This window comes from Dermacentor variabilis, chromosome 4 (genome assembly GCF_050947875.1).
Source record: "Dermacentor variabilis isolate Ectoservices chromosome 4, ASM5094787v1, whole genome shotgun sequence".
In the NCBI taxonomy this organism is placed as follows: Eukaryota; Metazoa; Arthropoda; class Arachnida; order Ixodida; family Ixodidae; genus Dermacentor; species Dermacentor variabilis.
In genome coordinates this window covers 1,482,686-1,502,918 of record NC_134571.1, presented here as the reverse complement: position 1 = coordinate 1,502,918, position 20,233 = coordinate 1,482,686, and the positions used below count along the sequence as shown (strand labels likewise).

The 20,233-nt window shown below is 46.3% G+C and overlaps 1 protein-coding gene across 2 annotated transcripts in view; it reads right to left on the bottom strand.

Moving 5' to 3' along the window:
* The window catches only part of ND-39 (NADH:ubiquinone oxidoreductase subunit 39), an 81,698-nt gene that overhangs the window by 12,435 nt on the left and 49,030 nt on the right, over positions 1-20,233 (bottom strand). For both annotated transcript variants that reach the window (XM_075687944.1, XM_075687945.1), the window contains exon 7: positions 12,576-12,720. In XM_075687944.1, coding sequence (XP_075544059.1) covers positions 12,576-12,720 — 145 coding nt within the window. The remainder of the gene's footprint in view (positions 1-12,575; positions 12,721-20,233) is intronic.

Below are 20,233 nucleotides of genomic sequence, written 5' to 3'. Positions count from 1 at the left end.
TCTCGCCTCAGTGCCACCCGAGTCGTTCCACTCTATGTCAAGGTGCAGTGAGGCACTGCTGTTGGCAGCCAGGACCAGTGTTCAGCTTCCTGTGTGGCCATGTCCACATCAGCCAAGCATCAAGTGCCAGGAGGTTGCGGGCCACACTAGCGTATCATGCCAAACATTGCGGACTCACCACCGGTGAATATAGTTAGTTAGTTAATTCGGGTTTAATGGCACAAAAGCGACTAAGGCCGTGCTGCGCCAGCCACAAGATACTAAGAAATCAAATGTTAAGGCAGCTTTTGCTGCCTTAACATTTGATTTTATCTAAAATGTTTAACTAGTGAGTGAAAGGCACTAGCGGATCATCTCCCAATACTGAGGCGGGGTATATAGGTATGTGTAAGTTATAGATTCTGTAAAAGCCTCCGTCTCTGTATTTCAATATGTGGACATGTCATAATAATGTGCATTATTGTAAGCGGTTCATGGCACTTCTCGCAAGTTGGCAGGTTTTCTTTTCGAAGTAGAAAATTGTGTCTCAGATGTGTATGCCGAATTCGAAGTCGACATAGGATCACCTCAGAGAAGCATTGCTGATGACTGCACGACTTCCACTTGCCAAGCAGGGGTTTTGTTGCATGTAAATTGTTATTTATGCAAGACTCCCATTCTAGTTGCCACTTTGATGCCAGGGCCTTACGAATCGCTCGGGCATTGTCTTTGTATGGAAGTGTTGTGTGCATTATGTCTTTGTGCACTGCCATGGACACACATCTACCTGCCGCTTCATTCCCTGGCTTCCCAACATGGCTTGGGACCCAGCAGAATTGTTTGGTTCTTCCGTATTTATAATGACCACCATGTTTAGGATATCGCCAAGCAGAGGTTCACACACGGAGTTAAGTTTAGAGCTCTGAGTGCACTTAACTAGACAGTTTAAATGATAGCATTCATCTGCTTGTTGGTGGCAATTTTCTTTTACTGCCGTCCATATCGGATAAATTTTGGCAGTAAAGACTGAAGCAAAATTATTTATCCGAATGCTATTTTCCCAATTTTTCGTTACAGTTCTAACACCCACGTATTCTTGTGTTTTATAACCATCTGTAAAATTCTCCATGATTTTTCATATTTGTCTTGAACAGCGAACCTTTGCATGATAGGTTTTTGTGGGGTGTCTTTTTTCTTTAGATGTGTTAGTGTTCAGTCATACAGCTGTGCAAAATTGCACCATGGGGCTAGTCCTTGTGGCCTCTCAGCAACCTGCAGGACCTCATGAGGAATATTGTAAGTCTGACAGTATTCTTCGTATTGTAAGATAAGTGGCTGAATCGTGTTCGGTTTATTTGTGTAGTGTACCCATGATCTGCATTGTTTTATGATATTGTAGCATATATGTTGTGGTGATGACCGAATTCTCAGTACATATAAAGTGTAAGTAGTGCTCTTAGGTGCTGTATGAAAGGCTCACTGCAGTCAACGTATAAACTGCGGACAGGCGATTTTCTGTAGGCACTGCTTGCCAGTCGCAGGCCGAGATCATGAATTAGATCAAGTCGTTTAATATAAGATTGCCTAGCTGCACCATAAACTACACCAATATAGTCCAGGATGCTGCGCACAAGGGACCAGTAAATACGTAGTAGGCCTGTTCGGTCAGATCCCCAGTGCTGGTGCAATATACCTTGGGAACATTTAGTGCTTTATTTGCCTTAATTTTTGTTGTGTTAATGTGGGCCAGGGAGCTCGGTTTTATGCCAGAAGTTATGCCTAAAATTTGTAGTTCTTTTTGACCGGCAGCGTTCTACCATCCAATGTCAGAACTGGATTGCAGTGTAACCCTCGCTTCTGGAAAAACAGAACTGTAACAGTTTTGTGGGTTGAAAAATGGAAACCATATTTGTCAGCCCATTGTGTGAGATTATTTATTGTTATTTGTAGTTGCCTTTCGCAGGTGGATAGATTTGAGGTGCGTCAAGCCACTTGCAAATCACTGACATATACTAAGTACATAACAGAGGATGGGATCATTTTATTAATAGAGTTCATTTAGACTATGAAAAATGTTGTGCTGAGAATGCAATGTTGTGGAATGCCATTTTCTTGTGTAAAGGTGTGTAAAAGTATTGTGCCAAGACGTAGCTGAAATGTTCTGTTTGACATAAAATCAGACAGGCAGTTTAGCATTCTGCCATGAATTCTCAAGTCAGCCAGGCCTCATAAAATTTCATATCGCAACATGGTATCACACGGTTTTTCTAAATTGAAGAAAATTGCGAGACAGTGTTGTTTCTGTAGAAACATGTCACATATTTCATGTTCCAGTCAGACAAGATGGTCAGTGATGGAGCACCCCTTTTTTGTATCCGCACTGGTGTGTGTCTATTAGGCTTCTTGATTCAAGGATGAATGTGAGTCTTATGTTTATAATGCTCTTATATGATTTGGCTAGACAACTTGTTATTGCAATGGGCCTGTAGCTGCTTGGGGATGTTGCAGGTTTATCAGATTTAGAAAAGGCACTACTACTTCATTTTTCCAATCTGTAGGCATTACCCCAGACTCCCATATCTTATTGAAAAGTTTAAGAAGTGCCTGTACCAATGCTTGAGATAGGTGTGCCAGAACTGTGTAGTGGACAAGGTCAAGACCTGTTGCCATTTTTTTACCGGCAGAAAGAACTCTGTTCAATTCCTGTATTGTGAGAGGATTATTATACAGTTCATTTGAAGCACCGGTTGTGCGCAGTCTCTGTTTCTCCGCCAACTCTTTCTATTTTAAGAATGTATATTTGAGTAGTTTGCTGAGCTTGAGATGGTGTAAAAGCTTTTGCCTAATAAGTTGGCCTGTTCTTTTAGAGTCGTTTATGTGCCTGGACATGTAAGTGGTGGTATAGTGTATGATGAGTAAATATACTCTTTTTTTTGTTATTGTTCTCTTTTGTCAATTTATTCTTTCTCTTTGACCTTGATTTTGCTCCCCCCTTATGTAATGCCTTCGGGCCTTTAAGGGAAAAATAAATGAAATAAATGAAATGAAAATGAGTACTCTCCTTTAAATTTCCTCACTTGGTTCCACATTCGTTTTGATTTGACCACAATATTAATTGAATATTTGTATTTTTGCCATGATGATTTCTCTGCCTGTCTTCAAACAAATCATGCTTTGACTTTGGTCTGTCTGAAGTGTAAAAGGTTGCTATAGGTGGGGTATCTCAGTAGGATTCCCCAGGCCGTATTTTGTTCTTTTTTTAGCTTCAGTACACTCGTTTCTCGTTTGTCCACCAGGGTGTGAGGGTACCGGGCCGACGCCAGGTGGCGTAGAGTCGCAGGCACGAGACGATAGGCAACTGTGTACAGTAGCAGGCATGAGTCAGCAGGCAATGGTGTGTGGCGGGCAGCCAGAACATGGAAGGCGTGTGTGCATGGTCGGCATTTGGGGAGCACGCGACAACGAACTGAAAGAGTGAAGAAATTGGCGGAGCAAGCTGCATGCGGTGCAGCGGGACGGAATGCAGACTGCGCGTGTGTGCATGCACCAAGGATTTCCCGAAATAAAGAACATACTTGACAAGGGATTTAGATTTTTGCGCACAATACTGGTATAGACTGGGGTATAGCCTTTTTTTCCGCTCAGATTATGACCTCAGTGAATTTTTTTTAAATTTTGTGAATGCTTAGTTCTGGCAAAAAGACAACTTCCAATTTCGTGTTCTTCATAAAAACTGGCCAGTCAGCGAGCTGTGATTTCCACCGGCCTGGCCTAGTGCCTAACGTTGGTGGTGATGATAAGAGTTTGATGACTGCGGGTAAGTGGTCACTACCATATGACATCCAGAGGGCTTCCCATTTAAAATCATTAGAAAGAGATGGTGAGCAAAAAGCTAAATCTAAACAACTAAAAATGCAGGAAGTCGGTGAAAAGTAGGTCGGTGTGCCTGACTTTAGAAAGCAGATATCATTGGACAGAAAAAAATCTTCAATGAGCTGCCCTCTTTTGTCAGTTTTGACACTGCCCCAGAGAGTACAATGAGCATTAATATCTCCTACTAAAAAAATGGCTCCAGGAATTGATCTGTTAAATATTCTAAGTGTTTAGTAGTAAAATGGGTATGGGATGGAATATACAGTGAACAAATGGTGATGGTTTTGTGAGACAGAATGCTGATGGCTACGGCCTCGAAAGATGTATTCAATTGGACATTTCAGGTAGGAGTGCCTCCCTGCACGACTGTAGCGACTTTTCCTAAGAAGCAGCTGGAATATTTGCAGTCCCGTCAGACATGTTAATAGTTTTTATCGCAAAGAAATTAACGACACGAGAGAAGGCACATAGACACAGCGCTACTAACTACTCAGTTGTTAGTAGTGCGGTGTCCTGTGTGCCTTCTCTCGTGTCTTGTGTTTATCTGCACTAAGAACTATTAACATGCAATACCAACTAGTACACCAGTCTGTTATGTTGCCCTTTGGAAAATGGTGAAACCTTTGAGAATTTGACTATTTTTTGGATGGAGATTCATTTCTTGAAGCCACACCAACTGGTGAAAAGATGTTGATGTCTGATGTCACCTATATTGTGTACGAGACCTCTACAATACCAGGGTACAATGAAAGTCACGGTTATAAAATGAAAAATGCACTGACATGTGTGAACGTAAAAGTTAAAGATGACATGCATTAGGGAACAATCCCCGTTTGATGGATGGTAACCATTCAGGTTACCTGCCACTTTTTCACCGCAGTTACAAGGAGCTTGTCCTTCTTAGAGCACTCAAAAGAACGCCATTCCTTTTGTGTCGATGACGCCACGGTTTTGGGGTCGACCTCCGTCGCCTTCAGTGAGGCACTGGATGATCGAGAGCCAGGCGCCGGGACACTCGTCTCGGGCCTTAACGTTCAGTTTAGTCTTGGGACCTGCCGAACAGCTGTCTGCAGGGCCATCTTAGATGATGGTGGAGCAATACTGGCTGCTACCACCAAGGGGGTGGATGGAGTTTCTACGGGACCACTGACTGTGACCCCTGTAGACTCCTGAGACCGATGTGGTTTCGCCCCCTGCCACGCCACATTGGCATAGCTTATTTGAGGTTAGAGTGAAAGCCTCTTCCTCGCTTCAAAAAATGAAATCTTCTATTTTACTGTGCCACTGCGTAACAGAATCCGAGGGCTCGGACACGGAAACGTCGCGGGCTTAAAATAAGAGTGGGAAATATGGCTAATCACGCTAAGAAATCACAACGAATACAAAATTCAGAACAATTAGAGATATGGCAATGGAACTGCCGCTCCTACTCCAGAACTGCCGTTCCACCAGTTTATCATGAGCTCCGGAATCACTCCTGACGTGATATGTCTGCAGGAGGTCAGGGCCAAGCTGGCCAAACTGCAGGGATACTACACTCTGAGCGGTCCTCAATATTCGAAGGTCGCCACGCTGGTGAGCAAGTCGATAAACGCTCAATTATTAACACTTCCGCAAACTGAGGGAGAGACTAATTCCATAGTTATCAGTGTGATGCCAAAGAAACGTAGTAAGGCACACACACTAATCACAAATCTGTACAGTCCTCCCAAAAGTAAAGGGGACGACCTACCCCACATTCTCTCAGCAACAAAAGATTTAGCGGGCACCAGGGATAAGGCGGTGATAGTGGGTGACTTTAATGCACCCCACATGCTATGGGATACGCAAAAACGTTGCCCAAAGGGTTCCTACTCGAGCGCACTGCAACGGCCTTGGGCTTACGGGCAATCAATCAGATCGGCAAACCGACGCGCACGGGTAACAGCATCAGCAGAGACACGGCGCCCGACCATGCCTTTACAATTAACATCAGAGACGCACAATGGGTTTCCTTTGACGAAAACCTGGGAAGCGATCACGACATAATCAGAGTAGTGCTCTCCATGCCCAACATACGGAGAACAATAGGAATGACTAAATTAACTGACTGGCCTTGTTATAGAGAACTCCAGAAAGAGCTGGAGGAGTAGGATACAGCCCCGACCAACATGCGAGAATGGACTGAATTCCTTCAACGAGCACACGGCGACACCACTAAAGTCACTGAACGTACAGCGGAGGTGCCGGTGATAGACTCTCACCTGGTCAGCCTATGGGAAGAGAGGCGGAAACTGGCCAAGAGGTGGAAAAGACAACGTCTAAGCAAACACCTGAGACGATGCATCGCTCTCTTGGCAGAGCAAGCCCAAGGCCACGCCAACGAGCTCGCTAAAAATGAGTGGGCAACATTCTGCAGAACCGTATCAGGAACTCTGGGAACGACCAGTACGTGGCGAATACTACGAAGCATGCTAGACCCGATGAGCACACGTACTGAGAATAACAAGAAGCTCCAAATTAAAACAGACAACTTCGAGGGTACAGACCAAGATCTAGTCCATGCTCTTCAGAAGAAGTACACAGGACCCTCACCTGCCACGGGATCGTCGTACGCAAGGAGACAATACATGGGGGAGGCGAACCATAAATTAGACGAAGAAATAACGTACGCGAAAGTGTATGAGGCGGCACAATCCGCAGTTAAAAACTCGGCACCGGGCCCAGACTCGATCACAAATGCAATGATTTGAAACATGGATTCGGTAGCCCTAGCGAAAAGAACAAAGATTTTCAATAGCGAATGCTGGGCCAAGGGAGACTTGCCCCAAGAGTGGAAATTGGCTAAAATAATCATGATCCCCAAACCAAAAAAGAATCCCTCGACTGATACAATACGGCCGGTGTCGCTCACGTCCTGCCTGGATAAGCTCTATGAAAGCGTTATCCATAGCAGATTGCAGCGATACCTAGAAGAGCGGAGCCGGTTCCCGGACTCCATGATAGGATTTCGCACGGGTTTATATCGCCAGGAGGCGTTCCTCCTACTTATAGACGAAATTCTAACTAATATACCATACGGCGACGAGAGACTAGTCCTAGCACTAGACCTCAAAGGAGCCTTCGACGTCTGTCACGACGCAATATTGGAGGAACTCGAACTCGCAGGTTGTGGTGAGCGCACATACAATTACTGAAGAGCGTTTCTTTCCAACCGCGAGGCAAGCATCATCTTTTGCTGCACAAATTAAATGTTGTGAAAGTAAAAGAAACAGGGTGTCTACCAAGTTGACATCTCAAAATTCCCTGAGTCTTCCAGGTTTTCCTTGCTTGCCGTTGCAATATTCCCCGAGGGACACAGAACCTTGTTTAATGTCAAGATAGGCTGACACCATGTCGCCCAATGCTTTCACTCTCTAGTAAGCACGTTAAAAAATTTAAAAAAAAATGACTTAGTCCAGTTTGAATAATAAGGAGTAGTGTTTATTTTATTCAAAAGGAAAACAGAAGGAAGGGGTTAGTAAAATGCACAGTGAATAAAATATCTGAGAGAAAAGTGGTAAAACCCATTGCAAACCAAGTCTAACATTCTCAAATACGAATAAAATGGATAGGCACTCAGAAACCAATATTTTTGAACATGAGCTATTTCTAACTAATAGTAGGCTCACTGGCATAAGGCCAAACTTTGCCACAAGTGAGATTCTCTCTCAACAGCTGGTACGTCAACCTCAACTGTCCTGACATGTGCTGACGCAAGATAGCAAGCTGGGCGAGTTGGTTAGGATTCATCATACTCTTGATAATAGTGCAAAGGGGACACAGAGAAAAGGAAGAAACACAAAAACACAGGTGCCCGTGTTGTCATGTTTCTTCCTTTTGTCCGTGTCCCTTTGCGCTGTTACCAAGAGAACAATGTGCCCTGACATACTCTCAGGCCGTGCACAATGCCTCAGTGTTGCGTTTCACTGCTTTAAATAGTTTATTTTAGATTGGATAGAGGGAAACCTGCATCTTGGCTTCAGCCAACACTGTTTTTTGAATTCAAGCTCCTTCAAAGAAGCGGCGGCACGCTTCCTTTCGCATTCATTCCTCAAGTGTAAGTCCTTCTTGTTGCGGTTGGTTGCGGTTGCGCTCATAATTAAAACGGCAACCTGCTGCTGTGCCTTCTGCTCTACAACCCCTGTTTTGACGTTGCAACAATATGTTTCCTCATTTGCTTTATTCACAAAATATAACGGGCCAAAGCGGCCCAGCGTGCTGGCTTTAGTGCCACAATGACTTGTTCCGGTTTGTTAATATTTACTCCCTTTAAAAAAAAGAAAATGCAAAAGTCAGCTATGGTTTGTTGCACCATCGCTGGCATATGTTATGTGACAGTAGATGGGTGCTTTTTAATCTAACATGTTGTGCACTCTGCCTAGGGCATAACAGGCGTGCACTGCATTGTGATGCATGTCGTCGCTTATGACAGCAAAGCTGTGAGTCGGTTTCCTTGCTGTGGCGACACAGGTGAAAATGGAGATTTGTTTCTTGTGCCAATGGTATGATTGTATTTCATTTGAGAGAAGGACAGTCCGGTTTTCCACAAAATCAAAATGCAGAACATTGTTTCCGTGCTGCCTGCACCTCATTGCCTCATGAGTAGCCGCAGCTTGAGTGAGGCACATGTACTCGTGAGGAATTCATTTTGTCATCCATTTGCGAAGCTCTTTCACAAAAAGAGTTCGAGATATCTTCTTAATCAAGTCACCGCTTCCCCAAACAGCAAATATGACCTTGTCCTCGGCGACCATTCCCACGCTGGCCAGAGTGAGGCCTTCACTCCATGGGCAGTGCTCGCATTCACCTAACATACAATCTGTGGTTGGGGAACCGCAAAGGCACAATGCTTTCATGCCTTCTAATGAGATTTCCATGCCAGTTAAGTTCTCAAATGCGGAGGCACAACGACTGGCATTAGCGCAACAAATGCAAACCTCTTGTTGTGGTGCGAGCAGCATCCATTTTGGACACAGGCTGTAAAACTTGGGTTCTCACCCATGCTCTTGGGACAAAGGAATGACAACACAGTAGGGCAAACAATCGCAAGGGCATTCATTGCACCTTTCATAGATCAATGCCTGCTAGCCGAGTTGCTATTCACAAAACATACTGATGGGCGCGCGACAAATCACGAAAGTCCGACTCACCGCGACCGGATAATGAGCGAATATGTTTGCCCAATGCTGGACACCAACGCCTGGTCGTTCGTGCGTGCAGTCACGCGAATGGTGGTGCATTCGAATGAGGCCTCATGAGACGGTCTTGCAGAAGCGTGGATCGGCACAGGCGCGGAACGTCTGCACCGCATGCCGACCCCAAGCCAAAGAGGAAGAGCCTTCTCCTTTCCGTGCCCAAGTAACCCCGCTGTTAGGTGGTGTTAGCAGAGCCACACTCGTGCCACCTCTCGCGATGCACTTCAACCACACCGACTGCCGCGGGCACCAAGCCACGTGGCGAAGCCGGATTACAAGAGACGGGAGCTATGCGGGAAAACAACATGTCAGGGGACGCGTGAGAGTCTCGCATCCCCACAAACTTTTACAGGGCGATGGCACTTTCAGGGTGAGCTGCTTTGAACATCTGGAACGTCTTGCGGATAGAACGTGTCACAAAATAGCTTTGAGACGTACTCTCTCTGGCCGTTCGTGATAACTGACACAATGTCCTTCTTGTTTGGGCTCTTCCGAGAGCACCTAAGTTCGTCCTTGGGGAAGCAGTCGAGCGCAGCATGTACATCCGATGGGCTTAAACTTGACCTTGCGTACAGATCCAAATCAAGGAAATTCCATGCTTCTCATGCCAATTTCAGGCCATTCTGAGCATGTACGTTGTGACAGCTGGGATTGCCTCTTGAACACGTTTGTTTTCAACTTCTGGTGGCACGATGGTTGAGAGACAGAGGTGCTCTCGATAGGACTTTGAAGCCTTGTACGTTTGCTTCAAAGCTATTTAACCACTAAGTACATGGACAAAATTCTGTGACAGACAGTTCAGGTGTACCAATGCTTCCGTATGCAGCGCTTAAAGTTGAACGTATCTTCGTCTCCATAACGCTTTGAATCTCGGCCTGTTTTCTCTTTCCGTAAGACCATCTGCTGCATTTGTGAACAGAAGATGGTGGCTACAATGGTGAAACAAAGGTGGATGTGCCTGTTTAAGTCGTCAATCGCTTCTTCTTACTGAAGGACTGCCTCATGTGTTTCATCGTGGGTGTCACTAGATGAAGACAGGATTTCTTTGAGGAGCGTAAAGCAGTGCTGGTAGACCTCGTTGGTGTCATGAATATCCTCAGTCTCTGGCAGTAGCTTGCACAGAGAGGCAACATCCAAAACGTTTATGCAACAAGAATTATTTTTTCTTAGCCATCGGCTTCTTGTGAATGCATAAATAATCGGTGCAAAATGCTCGGACAGAGCTATGAGCCGCATATGCATCGCATGTGGTGATCAGCTACACCAAGTTGAAACGTTTATGCTGAACAGCACAGCACTCTTTCTGTCACTTTTCCAGTGGTGCTGTCATGTCTAAACCTCCAGAATGTCTCATGGTTTCATGCTCTATGAACAAGGCCATCTAAAGCTTTTCACTGTGAAAATGTGTGGGCCACGTTTGTTATCAAAGGACAGTGTCCACCTGGCGCCACCAGTGACCTCTACTGTTCTCGGCGTGGGAAAGCGTATCAGCAAGGTGCTGACAAAACATCATAAATTGGGCAACTTCGGCATGGCTCAGTCATGCCGCACTGCACCTTTTTGGACAGCTGAAACGCAAAGGGGAAGGTCGAGGTAAGACAGGAAGACGTTATCTGTGAGAGACGCGGAAAGCATGTGGTATTGGGAAACAAAGTAAATGGCCCGGGAAATGACTCAGATAAGTTTTTAGAAAGGCACAGTGTGAGTTGCACACGGTGTTACCGACGAAGGCTCCCGTATCCACTGCACGTGGGGGATGGAGAGCAGGCAGTGAAGTAGCACCTCCATAATGGTGCACCTGATGATTATGGAAGTGCTTCGTCACTTACGGATTAGCTTGCCTTGGTGCCGCTTACAAGTGATTTACTGTGCGCACCAGGCGGTTTTCGGCAAAGCCAGCCACAACATGCACTTGCGGTGTCTTGCATGCTGTTGACAAGCGAATATTGGAGGTGTAAGTGTGATGCCCACAGAGGTTGTAGGCTGCAAACTCAGTATGTTTTAGCACTTTCCATACACGCTAGACACAAATAAAAACTGACAACACATTTTTGTTGAAAACAAGCTGCCAGAGTGAAGTTTTGAAGCAGCAACGAAATTAGAACTAGATTTGTGTACAATGTAAACTGATAGACAACCAGCAAAAGTACTGAAGTCAGCACACTCAACATGGGCGACTTTGGCCCATTATATTTTGTGAATAAAGCCAATGAGGAAGCATACTACTATTGCACCAAATTTTTGCCCGACACAAGTGAACTTCCATCCAAAAGTTTTTTTTTAAATGCAACCAGAGTTTTTTTTATTTTATTTTTTCAAAGTGCGTTTTTTTACATGTACTTGTTTATTTTACTATTTTTTACTTCTCTCATGTTTCATGCGGGAAGATAATATTTTGCATAAATGTTGCAAAGAGAACATTCTATGCTTGACACATTTTTCAAATTTCTGTGTGAAATAGAAAATGCGCCAAGATGCATCAAAGTTGCAAAATTTTTCTGATTTCGGCTAAGCTTGGAATTTTTTTACACTTTTTTAGTTTATGGGCAGCATAAAAAATGCATGGAACTAATTTACTGTGAAGCATATTAAAATGAGCAGAAAAATTTGTCGTCACAATGTTTTTAGTTTGCATTGAATTTGGCCCACATAGTCGTGAAATCTGAAAATATTGTGGTAAGCAATAGGTAGACGCTCGCGCCACCACCTTCAAATATTTTTTGGCTTGTTGGGAACGCTTTTCAGGAATAAAATTTTCAGTTCCTTGCAGTTTGAATATTCCTACATGACATATAAAAAAGCAGACAAAACAAGAATGTAAAGCGGACATGCATGTTTGATCTCTTGTGGAATCACACAGCTGTGCAATGAACCACCAAAAATAAAAACTTACAACAACCTTTAATATAGCTTACTTTTATAGCAAGGCATACCTCCACCAGAAGGGCATGTTTCTGGCAAGCTAAATTTAAGTGCTGCCATCAGACTCAGTGTGTCGCCACCCTGGAGTTTGGCGTGTCAACTCAGGCAGGCCGATCCTGATGCCCCCCCAGTACACAATATCACTCAAAATTTAATGCAGGGCCCTCATGATGATTCTCTTACATTGCAGTCACTCAAATGTGGACCTATACTCGTGGACAATTTTCTGTGGCACTGAAGAGAATGCTATGGAAGCAAAGTGTGCACAAGTAAGAGTGCTCCTGAAATAGGTCCCACATTCTCATGAGCATTAGTTTAGGCTGGAGAAGAGCAAGTATTAACATCTTATTTACAAAATACACTGCCGAATGTTAAATATGACTTTTTTTTTGCATTTCTCTTGTGCATTCTGGCGAATGTGAAACTGTCGCATGTGGAAGCTACGGTAATTCAGTATCTGTTCCAAGAAACGAAAAGCACTGTCATACACCACCAGAATACTTGTAGCAGTAACACAATCGTGAAGTTGCCAGCCCCTGAGTGGACGCTAAAACACAAGCTGCTCGCTCTAGAAGGAGTGCTCACCCAACAGCCTGATAGGTTTCGCCTTCATTGCTGTCCTCAAAGATGGCATTGACAACACCTTCGGCTACATTCCCTGTGTAGACGGGCTGCTTGATGATCCCTTGGCCCCTCTTCCATACGGGCATGTATTTCCAGTTCCTGCGCACTGCATTGCAGGATTTTTATTATCCAAGTACATGTAATACATTGCATGTGACATACTACAAATACAGAAGGAGATGTCAAAGTCGCAAGACTGAGAGTGAGATGTCCTATAAAACCATACATCAGACAGCAACATTTCAGTGAACAGTGGTAAACGCAGAAAATTGAGTTATAGAAAGCGTTCAGCTAAGCCAGATATAAAATATATATGTAAATGTAAGAGCACTTACTAAGAATATTAAGAAGTGTTTATGAGCTTAACAGGTATGAGCACAAAGCCTTTTTAAATATTTCAAAGGATCCCTTCTTTCTACCTGCAGGAAAGGAATTCCAAAATGATACTGATGAGAAGTTTGAAGTAGACTGGGTTTAGGTAAAAGAAAGTTATTTAATTTTGCAAAGTGAATTGATGATACATGATGAAACTGATTAGTGTGTAGTAAAGGAATGAGAAGCTTTCCATTCACATATTTCTATATAAGAATGCCAAGAAAGTATCTGTTTAGTTTTTGAACTGACAAAATGCCAGGTGAGCAGAGTAAGGAGGGTGCACTGGACATGAAGCAGCTGAAGGTTATTATTCTTATTGCTTGATTCTGGAGATGCTGAATGGTTGATAAATGGGTAATATAAGTGTTTCCCCATGATGAGATGCAACAGACAATACTGCTACGGGGAAGCACAGTAGGGAAACTATTTACAAAGTGTATGTACGAGGGGTAGCAAGCACTGGACAACATGGAAGCCAGCCAACATCCAGCAAGGCATGTCGTCGTCCTTAGATCAGTCAGTGGCCGCTTGTAGGCACGTCCTACCAAATCCAAAGCTTGACATCACATTATTTGAGTAGCAGGTCGCATGACCCCTGGCAGCAGAAGCGCCGGCCCGGCGCCACTAGGGACCCACAGCCAAAGACAGGTGGTAATGCTTAAGTCTCAAAACATGGACGATGTCGCTGGAGAATGGAACAAATGATGTAGTGGGACTGGCGGACACAATCTCGTACGTGACGTCAGTCACTTGTCGAAGGATGCGGTGTGGGCCTGTGTAGTGACGAAGGAGCTCTTCAGAAAGGCCCACACGTCAGGAGGGGGCCCAAGGTAGCCCAAGGGCACCTGGGGAAAAATGTTCGTTGCGGTGTCACTGGTTGTAAAAACGTGCTTCTGATTGTCTTGGGAAGCAGTAAGTCTACTACGGGCTATCTGCCGTGCATAATCAGCTCGTGCAATGGCATCACTTGCATATTCACTAGTCTAAGTTGCAGGGGAAGGAGGAAATGTGCCCAACGTTAAAATTGGTTCCAGTCCAAACAAAGGTACAAGGGAGAGTATCCCGCAGTGTTGTGGCGGGAGGAATTATAAGTCAAAGTCACGTATTGCAGTGCAAGATCCCAATCATGGCGGTCAGCTGACATGTACTTTGAAAGCATGTCTGTTAAGGTCTAATTCAAGCACTCGGTGAGCCCATTCGTCTGGGGATAGTATGACATGGTTATCTTGTGCTGCGGGGAGCAGCAGCGCAGGATATCGTGGATGACTTTAGACAGGAATGTATGGCCTCAGTCAGTCAGCAATTGACATGGGGCACCATGTACTAATATTATGTCACGGAGGAGAAAGTCCACCATGTCTGTAGCACAGCTGGTCGCCAGCGCTCGTGTCATTGCGTAGCGCGTCGTGTAATCGGTAGCAATGGCAACCCATTTGTTTCCCAAAGCAGACGTAGGAAAGGGTCTGAGAAGGTCCAAACCGACACAGTAGATGGGCTCAAGTGGAACATCAATAGGCTGAAGATACCCAGCAGGAAGTGAACACGGTTTCTTACGGCACTGAGAGAGCTCGCAGGCACTAACATAACGCTACACTGAGCAGGCTAAGCCAGGCCAACAGAAGCGACACCGCACACGGAGACGTGTGTGAGTGAAACCAAGGTGGCCAGCAGATTGGGTGTCGCGAAGCCCATGAACTGCAGTGCGCAGGTGTGATGATATAACTAGGAGAAGATCAGGATCGTCAGGGTACACATTACGTCAATATAAGGTACCATGCTTCAGGGTGAACATGCCCATGGAGACATTGCTGGGAGGAGATTACAGGCACTCGATTATCTCTCTTTTTTTAGAACAACAGAAAGCTGAGCTAGTTGGTAAGTATTCATTATGCAAAAAAGAGGTGAGGCGTGCAGACAGGACACAAGAGTAGAGAAGTGGACAACACGAACGCTGTGTTGTCCACTTCTCTACACGGCGTTCGTGTTGTCCACTTCTCTACTCTTGTGTCCTGTCTGCACACCTCACCTCTTTTTTGCATAATGTATCTCTCTTTGTAGGCTCTCTGACGCTGTTCATTGGCGATGTCAAGGAACTGGGTCACAGAAAAGACACAATCAATGGATTCAGTGCGCAAAGAGTCACAGAAAGCAACAGGGTAGCGAGACAAACAATCCGCACCGTTATATAGGCTCATTGTCTTGTATACGACCGTGTAGGTGTGCTCTGGCACGCACAGTGCCCATTGTGTGAGCCTGCCTGTAGGATATTTCAAAGAGGCCGGCCAGCAAAGGGCACGGTGGTTGGAAACTACTGTGAACGGTCGGCCAAATAAATGAGGGTGAAATTTTGCAACTGCCCACACAAAAGTGAGGCACTCAGGTTTTGTAATTGAGTAATTTTGCACCGATGCGGACAGCAGCCTGCTGGCATAAGTTATGATGCAGTTCGCTCCTCATTGACGTTGGGCCAAGACGGCACCTACTCCGTAACCACTCGCGTCAGTGCGGACTTCGGTGTGGGCTGATGGGTCGGAGTGGGCCAAACAGGGAGGCACTGTGAGGAGTGTGGACTTGGAGAAAGCTGCAGCTTGTGTAGGACCTCTAGTAAAAGGGGCGTCTTGTTTAAGATGTGTGAGCGGTTTCGCAATCACTGCAAAATTCTGCACAAACCGGCGAAAGTAGGAGCAGAGCCCCACAAAGCTGCAAACATCTTTGGCAGACGGGAACATGAAAGCCTTTCACAGCTCGAATTTTCTCTGGTTCAGGCTTTACGCTGGCAGCATCCACAATATGGCCAAGGATCGTAATGCGGCGACAGCCAAAACGGCACTTGAATGAATTCAACTGTAGTCTGGCATGGTGGAACATGTCAAGAAGTGCTGAGAGGCATTCAAGGTGTGTATTAAACATTACATTGTCTAAATAACACAAGTATGTATACCACTTAAACCCATGAAGCAGAGAGTCTATCATTCGCTAGAATGTAGCTGGGGAATTACATGGACTTAAAGGCATGACCTTGAACTGGTAAAACCTATCAGGAGTTACAAAAGCAGTTTTCTCTCGGTCCAATGGGCCCACAGCAATCTGACAATATCCAGATTGAAGGTCGATAGAAGGGAAGTAAGCAGCACCACACAGACAACCGAGCGCATCATCAATTTGCAGTAATTGGTAAGTGCCTTTCTTCGTGGTTGTTGAGGTGGTGATAGTCCACATAAAAGTGCCATGATTCATCCTTCTTTTTAACTAAGACAACAGGGGAAGCCCAGGAACTGGATGATGGCTCAATAATGTCCTTCACAAGCATCTTCTTAACTTCCTGCTGGATGATGCAGACACTCGACAGGGGCATCGGTGAACAGGGCTCGCATCGCCTGTGAGAATGCGATGCACAATAAAGGACGCCTAGCCCAAAGGCTGATTACTGAAAACAAACATACCACAGTATGATTTAGGAATACATCTAAGGGCAAAGTATGCACAGGTCATTGGCGATCATGCTGCGAATTTCGTGGCTGACACAAGTTGTCGCCGTCGGAGTGCCCTTATGAAGACATGCAGCATCCAACGCAAAAGCTTCTAGCTGAAAGTCTTGCAGGGGGCAGAAGTGAGCTATTGAAAGCCCCTGTGGAAGTACCTGCTTGATGAAGCCAAAATTCACAAGTGGAAGGCAAATTCTGTTAACCATAATGCTCGGGAGTGTATAGGGTGCAGCGATACCGTGAGTGAGCAGGAAGTTGGTAAGAGGCGTCACATAGTAGTCGCTATCTAGAACAGCCGGCGAACGTGACACTTCGACCTATGTCACGGTTTTAGATGGTAGGCGAACAAAGTCACTGCAATGTAAGTGAGACGGAAGGAGGTCGGTCACTGGGTTCACAGAGGTGAGGCAGTTCAAGGCGGAGGACACTGGTGGAGCAATCAATTAGAGTGGAATTGGCAGAAAGACAATCAAGTCCAAGGATGAGGTCGTGAGGGCACTGTGCAAGGACCATAAAAATAACAACCATCTGGTGACCACCAATGGTAACCCGAGCTCTGTAGACCTCAACAACGGTGACCATCGCAACATCAGCGACACGTACAACTCTGGTCATGGGAGGTGTAAGGATCTTTTCCATACGACGACGAAAACTGGCACTCGTGACAGAGACGTGCGCCCCAGTATCAACCAAAGCTTTGACAGGTATGCCGTTGACATGCATTTCAAGAGTGTTCCAACGGGCACATAAGGGCAACAGAGGATTTTGGGTCAAGGTTCGCAGTGCAGCTTCACCTTCAGAAGCTCTGCAGTCTAGTTTCCCGGTGAAGAGTAATGGCTAAAGGAGAGCGGCGGCGAGTCGGTGAACGAGATGGATGAGGATGCGGCGGAGACAGCTGGGTGTAGCAGGTACCTTCCTCAGCGACACTGGGTGCAGAAGATTAGGCGCAGGGTGGTAGCAGCTTGCAGTATGGAAGGGACTAGAGTAAGTGGGAAATAGTCTAGAGGACTAGGAGGGCCACTGGCTGCAGCAATAATGAGCAATGTAGAACTTGTTGCTGGGCGAGTTGGTTGGGATCTAAAGAATACATTGTTGCGCCAAAAAAGGAAAATAAAGACTTGGGAAGGAAGATCTGTCAATCTGTCTTTTCGTACTCTTCCTTCCCAAGTCTTTATTTTCCTTTTTTTGGCGCAACAATGTATTCTTTAAATGAGCAATGTGTCCAGCTTGGCTGTAGTGGAAACAGATAGGCTTATCATCGGCTGTTCTCCATTCTGACGTGTTAATGGATCAAAGTGCATATGGTGTGCGACAAGGCTGGTCCGCTGAGACTAGGGTGGTGTCAGGAGTGTTCATGGCGCAGACAGCAGGGAAGACGCCAAGGTTTGCAAATTTCTGATGAACAATGGCCTGGATAAATGAAACAGCCAGCATCGAGGTCTCAGGTACTGTGGGTTTATAAGAACCTGGGTATGCGGCCTCAAGTTCTCGGCGCACAATGTGCATCGTGTCGTCTGATGTGGATGCTTGAGAAGGAGGACGACATTGCCGCGGTATTCAGTAGACTCTCAGACTGTGGCGAGATGCATAGGCATATCGCTTGCTCTAGACGATGGCACTTTTTGATCATGCTGTCAACAGTGGTCACACTGGTCAAGACGAGCAGATTGAGCGCGTTGTCAGCAATACCTTTCAAAATGGAGGGAGTCAGCCTCGGACATCTTCTGGTCAGCTTGTAGACACAAGGCCAGCACATCCTGTATGTACGACAAGTAAGGCTCAGTTGAGGTCTGGGTATGCACCACCAGTTGTTTCTTGGCAGCAAACTGTCTACCAAAAATGGGTTGCTGAAAACGTCACGGAGCTGCTGCTTGAACATGTCCCAGCTATTGAGACCACCCTCATGGGTCCAAAACCAGACGTGAGGGGTTCCTCTGAGGTAAAATATGACATTGGCCAGTATTATAGTTCGATCCCAGCCATTCTGCTTTCTGACATGCTCGTGCATGCTGAGCCACTCATCCAAATCAATGCTGTTTGCCTCGACAAAGGGCCAAGGATCACGGGGCTATGAGATGGCGATAAACAGGGTAGTGGTCGCAGGCATAGCTGGCGGCGACGTGTCATCACCTGACAGCATGGCAATAGATTCAAGGTGGCATCCACAGTGAAGCTCTGTCGTCAGAATAAATACCCAGCACCTCCACCAAATAATGTGGAAGCAAAGTAGGGAAACTACAAGGTGATATACAAGCACTGGCCAACATGGAAGCCAGCCAACATCCAGCAAGGCCTGTCGTCGTCGTGATGTTATTGGGGCCGGATCACTCCAGAAAAAGGGAGAAGCAGCACGCGAAAGCACAAACACACATCGGACTTGTATTGACGTACACGACACAGATAACGGCACACACACGTGACAATGCCTCATAGGCGACATGCACTATCTCTATGGATCGGTGGATTATGATTGGCCTACAGTTCCGGCGGAGCGTGTGTCGCCTTGTCTGAGACCTCGTGGGACTGATGCTGGCCAGCGGGGTCGGACAGCAGTGTCGGCCGGCGGGTCGGACAGCTGGGTCGGACGGCCGGGACGGACGGCTGGGTCGGACAGCCGGGTTGGACGGCCGGGTTGGACGGCCGGGTCGGACCGCGTCGCGGGGCTCAGGTAGCCGGATGCAGTCACCGGGTCGCGTCCACAGCTGGCGGGGTAGCCCTGTGGCTGCTCACCCGAACGCTCGACCGCCCCGGTTCAGGACCGCCAGCCCTCCTGGACCAGTGCCCAGCGGAAGAGCGGGGCGAGGTAACCTCCCAGCGGGCGACAGTGTTGCTTCAGGTGTGGCGTATTGGCGCGGGCGGCGATAGCTCCTATGGGCCAGACGCCCAGCGAGGAAGCTGTTTTCTGTCGACCGCCAAACCTCACGCACTGCTCACGCCACGGGCCACGGGCCACACTCTCGCGCCACGCTTTTCGAAGCGCCACTGCCGACGCTCCCAAGTCGGCATCGATGATGATGATGATGATGATGATGGCTCTCTGGCGGGTATTTGCACAGAGTCACTGTCATCTTTGCCACCGAACGGCGCACTGTCTTCATATGATTATACTTTCCACTCCCGCGTACCATATATTATGACAATACCCCCCTTCTCGAGAAAGTTGTTCACAGCTATTCTAAGACAAGGACGCGGGATGGGAAAAAAGAGAAAAAGGAAAATTGTCGTGTACGTTTGTCCACTTGTTCATGTACGTGCACGACACACATTGTTCGCAGGACGTTGCGCCCAGGTAAAGTACTAATGCACAAGTCTGTTCGCTTTCAAATAAAGATTAAATACTTGAGTGGTCGCATTGTCCAATCGCATTTTGCTAAATGAGCATGTGATTACGCGCGACTCAAGTTGTCAGCTCCGACATTGTCACAATCTTTTATATAGTTAATAGTAAAAGAATACTCCTGCAAAAGGAGACTCCAAAGCAACACTCTGTTGACGTGCCTGGCGCGCTCCTCTATGGGCTTGTTTGCGCTGTCCTGGACCCCGGCGCTTTCTCGACTTCGGAGGATCTTGTGTCGGTGCTTCTAAATTTTCAGGACCGAACGAACTGGTCGTATTTTTGCAGGCACACACAAGCACGCACTGACAAGGAAGTGGAGCGGCCTGTACTTTCCCTTTAGCGGTTGTCTTTTGGCACTTGTCGCACGACTTCACGAAGCGTTTTACGTCTCTGTGCACATCTGGCCAATAAAATTCTTGTAG